General features: G+C 37.3%; 1 protein-coding gene and 1 long non-coding RNA gene across 2 annotated transcripts in view; both read right to left on the bottom strand.

Moving 5' to 3' along the window:
* Positions 1-12,455, bottom strand: part of LOC134200481 (uncharacterized) — a 330,115-nt gene that overhangs the window by 50,364 nt on the left and 267,296 nt on the right. The gene's annotated exons all lie outside the window — the stretch shown is intronic.
* Positions 1-12,455, bottom strand: part of lasp (LIM and SH3 domain protein Lasp) — a 39,664-nt gene that overhangs the window by 15,464 nt on the left and 11,745 nt on the right. Inside the window, 1 exon segment of the mRNA NM_001252672.2 lies at positions 8,591-8,685. Coding sequence (NP_001239601.1) covers positions 8,591-8,685 — 95 coding nt within the window.

Genomic DNA, 12,455 nt, shown 5'->3' with positions numbered 1-12,455 from the left:
GAAATAGGCGGGGTGGTGGTACCTACCCGTGCGGACTCCCAAGAGGTCCTACCACCAGTGATTACGCAAATTATAATTTTGCGGATTTGATTTTTATTACACGATGTTATTCCTTCACCGTGGAAGTCAATCGTGAACATTTGTTGAGTACGTATTTCATTAGAAAAATTGGTACCCGCCTGCGGGATTCTAACACCGGAGCATCGCTTCATACGAATGCACCGGACGTCTTATCCTTTAGGCCACGACGAATTATGTATAAAGCAGCAAAAACCGCGTAAAATGTGTAACGATAGAACATAATCAGGTCATATCAGAATATGCACGGAGCGCGCAATTCAACAAATAGCATTACGTACTTACGGAATACGTATTTATTTTTTTCTATTTTTATACATCAATGCGAGATGTTAGTACTCCTGACACGTGCTGTTTACGATCCACGAATGACGTCACAATGGTAGAGTAACGCGCGCTGACTTCTCATCCACAGTAACGTTGGCTTTAAATTATATTTCCTTTATACTATTTTATTATTTCAATACAATAACGCGTTTAGGGTGCTGGTGGTGCTGCCCCGCTTTTGTAGCGCATCAGGGATGTTTGCAGACGCGCACATAGATTGTTTTTACGCTACCATGCGTAAGAGGTGTGCATCTCTGGTAAACAGAGTGAGGGCCAGCTCCAACAGTATCCTGAGCATGATCGCAAGCAGGCTGGACTGTATATACATGGGTCGCTGTGGTGCCATCTCCCATGGGATGTTACCACAGTAATTCATTGTGATGTAAATATAACTACTAACATAGGTCTAAGTCTTATTAACAATTTATATGAGTCATGGATACTTGAAATAAAAACATTATTATTATTATTATTATTATATAATTAATTAATTGTAGCAGTTTAATTTCTATGCATACTTTGTATTATACTAATGTGGCTTCTATCCCACGGAGATGCGATTCATAGTTCTTCAAAACGAGGTTTAAAAATCTTGAGGCTCCTTCCGTAATAGTAGGAAGCCGCTTGTCTATGTCCCTATTGTGGCAGTATTTACGTTAATGAGCGACAGAGACCACTCACCATTAGAAGAGCCGTATGCTCGTCTGTACAAGGCAATAAAGTTATACTATAGACTGGTGGTAGGACCTCTTGTGAGTCCGCACGGATTGGTACCACCACCCCGCCTATATCTGCCGTGAAGCAGTAATGCGTTTCGGTTTGAAGGGTGGGGCAGCCGTTGTAACTATACTGAGACCTTAGAACTTATATCTCAAGGTGGATTTCGCTATAACTAGTTTAGGTTTAATTCGTGTAAGTCGTGAAAAGCCACCCTTTTTTCGTTGCATAGACAATAACGACCACACTCGTAAGACATCAATTTATGAGCAAAAAAAAGAAATTAGTTTACATTCAATGTCAGTAGTCTTTACCAGCAACGCCATCTATCGACATTTTACGACAACAATAGCTTCAGTGAGATAAAAAGATGGCGCTAGTTTTTGTGATAACTACAAAACAAACGTTCCTCACATGTCATTGTAACACTGATCTCAGACGATTTTAGTTTGAACTAGAGGTCCCGCAGTAGTCGAAATTCGACTATAATTAATTAGAATTGTAAGTTTGTGCACTATTATGATTGTATTTTATACTTCTATAATTTGACCACAGACGTCAAGAAAAAAAGTTTGACAATTAATAGTATGCATGCGTGTGTGCGTCAAATACATGGTATGTAGTGTGTGTAATCTTTTCTTTATTGATTTAATGTATCTTTTATGCATTTTTTAAAAAGTATTAGCATTGTGCACTTCTTCTCTATATTCTCTATAAGTGTGGAAAAATACTCCTCCGTCCGCGCAATTTTCGTAAAAAGGGATACTAAGTTTTTGCTTCACGTATTAATATATAGAAGATAAGTTACATGATCTCTTGCTAAAACATGATACAATTATTTAGGTCTTTAGTTGGTATATTCTAAGTGCCCTTTTTTCGTTTTGAAAATTTCTTGTATACTCATCGAAATCTACTTAGAAATTACTGTGTAACTCTAAAACAATTTTAAGTTTAACGTCGATTATCTATACATATAAATAAAATTGGAGTGTCTGTTTGTAATATTGGAATAAACGCTTGCATATGAATATATATACGGTACATACACCAAAATGACATGTTTTACAAGTTTTGTCTGTCTGTTTGTTCCGGGTAATCTCTGAAATGGCTGGGCCGATTTTGACGAGACTTTCACTGACAGGTAGCTGATAATATAAGAAGTAGCTTAGGCTACTTTTTTTAGACTAGCTTCGCCCCGCGGCGTTACCCGCGGTACGACAATAACCGCGCGTAACATCGAGGGACTCAGCTATCAATAATAAAATTTAGTGTTTCCGAAGCGAAGCGAGGGCGGGTCGCTAGTATACAATAATATCGCGTGTCCGTATTTACGAATGAATGCTAGAGAATCACGAACGCCGACCGTATTGGCTATTTTCACTTTTATTAATTAAAAACTTTATACTTATAAGATACAAGCGGCCCGCTCCGGGTCCGCTCGGGTCTTTAACAAAAAATTTAACGATATTTGACGTTGTTTTATTTTTTAAAATAAAAGAACACTTATTGCGGCATAACTATAATAGTTAGACATATGCTGTCGCGACCCTTTTTGTAAATAATAATGTGTACTACAAATTCGTAGTACATTATTTTATTCTATCATCAATAGTTTTCGCAGGGCACGCGATGTAAAGAATATTTTAGGTAATTTTTTTACACCTTGGGTTACATTTTTAGAGTTTTAGTAGGGATCCCTAGTTTTTTTCAAAAAATATTATAGCCTATGTCACTCGGGAATAGTATAGCTTCCAAACAGTGAAAGAATTTTTTAAATCGGTTCAGTAGTTTCGGAGCCTATTCAATACAAACAAACAAACAAATCTTTCCTCTTTATAAGATTAGTATAGATATCGATTTTTGTAATTCCAAACACTATTTCAGTATTATCTTTCAATTCATTAAAAAATGGACGCAGCGGCCGCTTGGCAATGACAATAGCATTGTTGAATTTCTAGACTGACTGTGCTCGAGATTTTCTTAGCGTGGAATTAAGCAATTGCTTGGAAATATGTTTTTTTTATAAAAATCGTGTATCATGATCATAGCGCGATTCAGAAAACTATTATCATTAATCGATTACTACAAAATTTCGATGACTTTTAGTTGAATGAATATAATGTCAGAATATTTTTTATATAACTTTTAATTTTTTTATTATTATTGCTTAAATGGGTGGACGAGCTCACAACCCACCCGGTGTTAAGTGGTTACTGGCGCCCATAGACATCTACAACGTAAATGCGCCACCCACCTTGAGATATAAGTTCTAAGGTCTCAGTATATATTAGTATTTATAAGAGGTGCCCGGCTAAAAAGACGTGACATACTATGCATTAAAAAAAACGCATTAGAATTCACAGCACACTCACGTTATGCAATAAAATGTTTTGTACGCTGTTACTTAGAATATTATGCAAAAATTGAACGGGCGACATTATTTTTTATATTCATACAAACAAACTTTCTCTGTCGTTTGAAAATTATTTTTGGGCAAGTATCGAGACGTCGTTGCATTGGCATAAGTCATAATAATATATGGGCAACAATCAGCCCGCGAGACATTTTAAAAAAACAAAATTATAAATTATAAATTTTTAATAACAAATGCAATATTTTTTTAATATTACAAATGTAATATTTTTTTAATTGGGTTTTTTTACTTTTTTACTTGCCCATAAATTATTTTACGCGGGACCTACTACAACGCGGGACCTACTACACTCGCGAGCAAAAGTTTGGAATCACTTACTTGAAATTGATTCCGCGCAATCTTGTGTACTAAATATTTTTTTGATAATCATAAAAATGAGATCATTTTAAAGGTTGAATTCCTAACTTTAAACTGATACCAAATTCATTAAAATCAAGCCAGTATTTAAGAAGTTATCTTGGATTAAGTGAAGGAATAACGAAAAAGACGTGTTTCAATTGCTTGATACGTCGCGAGTTGCGGCCTGGTGTCGACGTCCAACAGGAGCTCCGAGATGTTCGTAGGGTAGCAGCTAGCAAGTAGACAGTTCGTCGACGACTCAAGCAAGCGAATCTGACTCCAAAAAGGCCTGTCACAGGCCTGAAACTCACGGTAGCTCATCGACAAGCACGCCTTCAATTTGCTCGTACCAATCTTAATTGAGAGGTTGAGCAATGGAGGCAAATCCTGTTCTCCGACGAGAGCAGAATGTGTTTGCATGGTAGCGACCGAAGAGGTTGGGTCTACAGGCGGCCTGGGGAGCGATTTGCGCAGTGCTGTTTCGCTAAACAGTGACTTATGGGGTCGGCTCTTGTATGATGTGGGCCGGCATTTCCTTCGACGGTAAAACCGAGCTTGTTTTCGTGCCTGGCGGGGGACGAGGAGGCGGTCAACTTCGGACGGGTACATTTCCAATATTCTGCTGGAACATGTCGTTCCCTATGCGGGATATGCCGGTGATAGCTTCCTCCTTAAGCACGATAACGCTCGTTGTCACACTGCCCGTGGAACAACTGAATACTTCGAAGAAGTCTATATCGCCACATTGGACTGGCCTGCGCTCAGCCCTGACTTGAATCCTATTCAGCACGTGTGGGATGAACTGAAGAATAGGGTTCGTTCCAGAACTTCTGCTCCTTCATGCCTGAATGAGCTGAAATCGGCGTTGATTGAGAAGTGGGAAGGTATCCCACAAGAATCAATTCAAAAGCTGATCAGGTCTATGAAGAATCGTCTTCGAGGAGTTATTAGGGCAAGGGAAGGGAACACAAAGTACTGACATTTAATTTTAAGGCTAAATAAAATTTTTATTTATTAATTTTTGTTGTTTTATGCATTCATTATTTTTCCATATTTCCTTTGTTTCCTACCTCCTTCACTTAATCCGGAATAGCTCCTTAACTACTGGCTCGATTTGAATGAATTTGGTATCAGTTTAAAGTTAAGAGTTCAACCTTTAAAATGATCTCATTTTTATGATTATCAAAAAAATATTTAGCACACAAGATCGCGCGGAATCAATTTCAAGTAAGTGATTCCAAACTTTTGCTCGCGAGTGTATAACGCGGTACCTACTACAACGAGAGACCCACTACAACACGAGACCCACTACAACGCGGGACCCACTACAATGCGAGACCTACTACAACGCAATCCAAATTTTAAGACGTAGAGTCGAGTAAGACGAGAGTTGTGCGATTTATTACAAAAAAATACGTAGAAGACAATTTTCCGCAGCTTAAAAAATTTGCAAGAAGATTGATTGGTACGTTTAGCAGTATGTACCTATAAATGCGAACAGTTTTTTTTCATTGATGAAAGTTATAAATCAACACATCGTACAAGACTGACTGATGATAATTTGGAAAATTCTTTACGTCTTTGTATATTTTTTTGATTGCTTTGATGGGTGGACGAAATCACAGCCCACCTTATGTTAAGTGGTTACTGGAGCCCATAGACATCTACAAAGTAAATGCGCCACCCACCTCGAGATCCCTTTGAACCGAAACGCATTACTGCTTCACGGCGGAAATAGGCAGGGTGGTGGCATCTACCCGTGCGGACTCCCAAGAGGTCCTACCACCAGTGATTACGCAAACTATAGTTTTGCGGGTTTGATTTTTATTACACGATGTTATTCCTTCACCGTGGAAGTCAATCGTGAACATTTGTTGAGTACGTATTTCATTAGAAAAATTGGTACCCGCCTGCGGGATTCGAACACCGGTGCATCGCTACATATGAATGCACCGGACGTCTTATCCTTTAGGCCACAACGACTTACAACCTTAACTCTGCCTTAACGACGCGATGAGGCAGATTCGTGTCCTAAGCGGTACTGTAAGTCTTTTTCTATCAAAAGAGAGCGGTCTATACAGTTGTAAATTGCTTTTCTTGTGTCCCCTTAAACACCACCATAGACCAGTTTGTTTTAACTTAAATTGTAATGAAAATTACAATTTACATATATTAATACGTGAACAAAAACTCTGTATCCCTTTTTACGAAAATTGCGAAGACGGAGGAGTGTGAAATTTCCCACACTTATACAGAATATAGAGAAGAAGTGCACAAAGCTAATAATTTTTTTTAAATAATGCATAAAAGATACATTAAATCAATAAAGAAAACATTACACACACTACATACCATGTGTTTGACGCACACACGCATGCATACTATTTATTGTCAAACTTTTGTTCGTGACGTCTGTTGTCAAATTGTGATTAAATATTGTTTGTCTTTGTTAATATTTTTTATAGTGTAATCTTGACGAATTTGTGATTATAGAAGTATAAAATACAATCATAATAGTGTACAAACTTACAATTCCAATTAATTATAGTCGAATTTCGACTACAGCGGGACCACTAGTTTACATAAATCTGCGAACATTTTAGTTGTTTACGTTATAATGACTCACGGTGCATAAAGGATGACACAAAATACCTAACGATCGTGACTAATGACAAATTAACGTATTCATTATAACATGTTGAATAATGTATTAAATGTTACAGTTTTATTGTTTTTGAGTGTACTTACTTCTCTGTGCTTCTCCTGCCCTATTAAGCGCATAAGGAAAACATTATGAGCGATTAAAACGAATAATAGAATTTAGAATAGAATTTTAATATAATATTATAATTTGCGTAATTACTGGTGGTAGGACCTCTTGTGAGTCCGCGCGGGTAGGCACCAACGCCCTGCCTATTTCTGCCGTGAAGCAGTAATGCGTTTCGGTTTGAAGGGTGGGGCAGCCGTTGTGACTATACTGAGACCTTAGAACTTATATCTCAAGGTGGGTGGCGCATTTACGTTGTAAATGTCTATGGGCTCCAGTAACCACTTAACACCAGGTGGGCTGTGAGCTCGTCTACCCATCTAAGCAATAAAAAAAAAATGTAATTTTGAATGAATTATTTAATATTTTGAATAATAGAATTAATAATAGAATTTAAAATGAACTTAAAATTTATAATAGAATTTTAATATAATATGTAACTTTGAATGAATTATTTAATATTTTGAATAATAGAATTAATAATAGAATTTAAAATGAATTAAGAATTTATAATAGAATTTTAATATAATATTATGTAATTTTGAATGAACTATTTATATAATAAGTATTTTATGTAATTTTATTTAATTTTTATTATCAATTATTCCTTCAGACTTTTGAATTGTGACGAATTTATCGATTCGGGATTCCATTTCATCGATTTCGAGAATCGTTAAGAAAATCAAGGGGTTGATAAAAAAAAAAAAAATTTTTTTATTCTACTATGACTGACCATGAGATTTCTTTTAACCTTGTCAGGAATATTGCGACATGTTTACATTTGTTTTTACTTTTATTTTATTATTATTCATATATTTAATTCTACGCTAAAAGGTCACATATGTGAACATATTTTTTAATATTTTTTTTATTAGCTTCAGACGTAAGTATGTATGTTTATAACGGAATCTTTGAACATGATTATGACCCACATTAAAACGTCGGATTAACTCGAAATTTGGTATACTTATTAAGGACCAACGAGAATACAATATTTAAAAAAAATATATGAAAAAATTGAAATTCAACTAAAAAATTAAAAATAAATACTTAATATGTAGTTTTAGAAAACTAACAAAATACGCTTTTATAGAAAATCCAACTAAAAAATATAAAATAAATTTTAATAAATTTGAATTAAAAATAGTATAAGAAAAAATTATGTTATTGTAAAAAAAAAGCGTTATAAATATTTTATGAACAGATATGAGTAGAAGGGTTATTTTGATAATATTCTGAAAAGGACCCCACGCTTTTTTCGGGTTTTCGTCTTTATAGGCAAAATAACGCATTGGCAATTCGTAAAACCCCACTACAATCCTCGGGGAGACTCGCCCTCCTGGTCAGAAAGTCATTATTGCAGCAGCGATTTTAAATCGTTTTCCTCATCATCAGCCCACAGTCGCCCACAGCTGGACATAGGCCTCTGCCAATCCACACCATTGCGCCCGGTCTTCGGGACTCCTCATCCACCTCTTCCTGGACACCTTTCGGAGGTCATCACACCACCTAGCCAGGGAGCGTCTCGCGCGTTAAATAGCTCTACTTGTTACCGACTTCTATTTACTGTTTTTATTCGTGACTGCATCCGACTGTCGATATCATTGTTAATAACACATTCAAAAGTTGTATTTGAGTCGACTATTATCAAAGCCGGCAATCTGACTTTTGGATAATTATTGGTAAATCAGAAAAATGAATTATTGACTTTGTATTCCATTGGCAGTCACAAAACTCTTCGGAACGACATCTTAGATAAATAACAGGTTAACTATTAACCTTTATTTAATGCAGTTTTTGAACCGTATTCTTTGAAGGAGACGATTATATTCAAATCAATCTGTATTGACATATCAATAACATTTTTTTGTCCAAATGCACAGATTGCCACCTTTGATAATAGACGACTCATTTGTATGACTACTCACGCTTCACAATAAGGCAGCTTCCCGTAGCCCTTGTACGTTCTCATGTTCAAGGTCATACTGCACTCTTGGCATTTGAAGCAGCCCTTGTGCCAAACCTGGAAAAGGAAAAAGGTATATTAAAAAATCAATTGTTTGTGATTGTGTGTGGAAGATGCTTTTCACATTCGAAGTCGTCGTGGCCTAAAGGATAAAGACGTCCGGTGCATTCGTGTTGAGCGATGCAACCGGTGTTCGTATCCCAGGCGGTGGGGGTACCAATTTTTCTAATGAAATACGTACCTAATAAATGTTCACGATTGATTTCCACGGTGAAGGAAAAACATCGTGTAATAAAAATCTAACCCGCAAAATTATAATTTGCGTAATTACTGGTGATAGGACCACTTGTGAATCCGCGCGGGTAGATACCACCGCCCTGCCTATTTCTGCCGTGAAGCAGCAATGCGTTTCGGTTTGAAGGGCGGGGCGGCCGTTGTAACTATACTGAGACTTTAGAACTGATATCTCAAGGTGGGTGGCGCATTTACGTCGTAGATATCTATGGGCTCCAGTAACCATTTAACACCAGGTGGGCTGTGAGCTCGACTATCTAAGCAATATAAAAAAAAAAACATTCTTTTTTGATGGAGTGTGCGCGGAACGATTATTTGAGACAACAATTCTTTGCATAATATACAGATTTTCGACAAGTTGGAGGTGTAAATTACGTATTACCCTTTCCGGAATCCGAAATGGCTAAGTTACTTTATGAAATAGTTTTGGTGGGCCTTCCTTCAGAGTCGATAACAGTTTCCTAATTTTTTTTATATAATTAGTCTCCTTAAATCACTACATATTATAAAACAAAGTCGCTTTCTCTGTCCCTATATCTGTCTGTCGCTATGTATGCTTAAATCTATATATTAATACGTGATGAAAAAACCTTGTATCCCTTTTTACGAAAAATGCGCGGACGGAGGAGTATGAAATTTTCCACACTTATAGAGAATACAGAGAAGAAGTGCACAATGCTAATATTTTTTTAAAATAATGCATAAAAGATACATTAAATCAATAAAGAAAACATTACACACACTACATACCATGTATTTGACGCACACACGCATGCATACTATTTATTGTCAAACTTTTGTTCTTGACGTCTGTTGTCAAATTGAGATTAAATATTGTTTGTCTTTGCTAAAAAATTTTTATAGTGTAGCCTTGGCGAAATTTGTGATTATAGAAGTATAAAATACAATCCTAATAGTGTACAAACTTACAATTCCAATTAATTATAGTCGAATTTCGACTACTGCAGGACCTCTAGTCTTTAAAACTACGCAACGGATTTTGATGCGATTTTTTTTAATAGATAGAGTGATTGAAGAGGAGGTTTATATGCATAATAACATCCATTAAATAGTGGAGAAATCAATTACAGTTTCCGAATTACAGTTTCCGAAGCGAAGCGAGGGCGGGTCGCTAGTAAAGATAAAAAAAAAACAATTAAAAAAAAATGCCGCTTTCTATAATCTTGATTTCCGTTTGATTCACGCATGAATGGCACGGGGTAATTAAGTTAATTTTTTTCACAGGCTTCTAATTACTGCATCATTATGAAATTTGGCAATATTGTGTAGTTTTAATAGCGTTACATCAACATTCAATACGTGTATTAGCAATCTGGACTATTGCTAAACTTGGAAGGTGGATAGCTGAAAGATTCCTGTGCTGACTAGTTCATGATTCAACAATCGTGTGAGTCAGTCCGACTCCCGTCTCCAGATATCTAAATAAACAAACCGATAAGTAAGTAGTTTTTACGGGTGGTAGAATCTCTTGATAAGTATCACCACCCTGCCTATTTCTGCAGTGAAGCAGCAATGCGTTTCGGTTTGAAGGGTGGGGCAGCCGTTGTAACTATACGTGAGACCTTTTACGTTTTAGATGTCTATGGCTCCAGTAACCGCTTAACACCAGGTGGGCTGTGAGTTCGTCCTCCCACCTAAGCAATAAAAAAATAAAAAAGTAATAATCGTAAAGAAAATAAATAAACTTTTTAATTCAAAGCGGATCGTGGATCTTAAATAGCTTTCCCTTGGTAGTAAGCACGCGTGGAGTACACTTCGTGTTGCGTGGGCAGAAACCAGGCACAGCAGTGGAATGAAAGGTTCTTTCTCAGGATTCAAACTATTTCCATGCCAAATTCCTCCAGTCGGTTCATTGGTTTAGGCGTGAAAATGTAACAAATAGAATGAATTTCTATGTTGTTGTCTGGTTGTACACATGTTGTTGTGAATATTGTAGATTCCTCTTTTTGTCGGCTCCCTCCTATCGCTACACAGACTGATTTAGTCCTTGATATTTGACCCAATATCGTCCCTATGGTCTCAAGGAAGTAATTAATAAAAGTCACATTTAAAAAATGAAGATAACAAGAGTGCGCCCGTTTGTGTGTGTGTGTGTGTGTAGTTTGTTAATATGTTGTACACATATGTTCATCTCAATGACTTATAATGAAATTAATTCGTATCTCGAGTTAAGTGCAGCTTATGTGAGGACAACGAAATAAGAGATGAGCGCCATGTTATTTTGTACTACTACTAATCAAATTCCGAAGTGCTGGTTTTACAGCTTAAAAAACTACAAGTTCATCCACGAAGGTCCGCCATCTTTGTCTTAGGGCGTTCGTTTTTATTAAGAATCTCCCAAATCCACTTTACGGCAAACAAGCGACCGAACTGAACCATAGACACAGCCCCATGAATTTCTCATCGGATCTTTTTTTTTTTTTATTGCTTAGATGGTTGGACGATCTCACAGCCCACCTGGTGTTAAGTGGTTACTGGAGCCCATAGACATCCACAACGTAAACGCGCCACCCACCTTGAGATACAAGTTCTAAGGTCTCAAGTATAGTTACAACGGCTGCCCCACCCTTCAAACCGAAACGCATTACTGCTTCACGGCAGAAATAGGCAGGGTGGTGGTACCCACCCGCGCGGACTCACAAGAGGTCCTACCACCAGTAATATAATCTTCTCCAATAATCAATAATCTTCCAATAATCTTCTCAGTGGGTCGCGATTCCTATCCTATAGTAGATTCTGCAAAGCACTACTCTGGTTAGGGCTGGTAATAGCAAAATTGTCTCAGGTTCAGCCGCTGAGTTCACCTATCCAGCCGCGCGTAGCTATATATCCCTTAGGCAACGTCCAAAATAATAAAACAAAAATAATGAACAAGAGATTGAGCTGTAAAAGTATTCAACTATGTCCAATCGTTTTCACTGGTGGTAGGATCTCTTGTGAGTCCGCACGGGTAGGTACCACCACCCCGCCTATTTCCGCCGTGAAGCACTAATGCGTTTCGGTTCGAAGGGTGGGGTAGCCGTTGTAACTATACTGAGACCTTAGAACTTATATCTCGAGGTGGGTGGCGCATTTACGTTGTAGATGTCTATGGGCTCCAGTAACCACTTATCACCAGGTGGGCTGTAGGCTCGTCCATCCATCTAAGCAATAAAAAAAAATCGCGGAAGCCGAATAAAATGCTATTGTTACCACTGTTATAAGACCTCAGGGATTAAGTGACGTAACCAAAGACGTCATATTTTGGTTGCAAACATAAGTCAATGGTCAATGGACATGAACGCCACTGTACACATCGAGACGTCAAACTATGAATTACACTGTAATTCAAGTTATCCTAGACTTCAAACTGGCACTAAAAGTACTTTTTTTTTTTTCGGGTATATGGCCGAACCTCCTACGAGGTCCCCACGCAAAAGGGGCGCGCGGGGTATATGAGACTCTACGATCTGCATGGTGTTGTGAGCAGACCGCGGGCCCAAGGATTACACTAAAAGTACCTGCCATTTGTA

The sequence above is a fragment of the Bombyx mori genome, chromosome 2 (genome assembly GCF_030269925.1).
Source record: "Bombyx mori chromosome 2, ASM3026992v2".
NCBI lineage: Eukaryota > Metazoa > Arthropoda > Insecta > Lepidoptera > Bombycidae > Bombyx > Bombyx mori.
The sequence above is the reverse complement of the archived record's forward strand: the minus strand, read 5'-3'. Positions and strand labels throughout refer to the sequence as shown.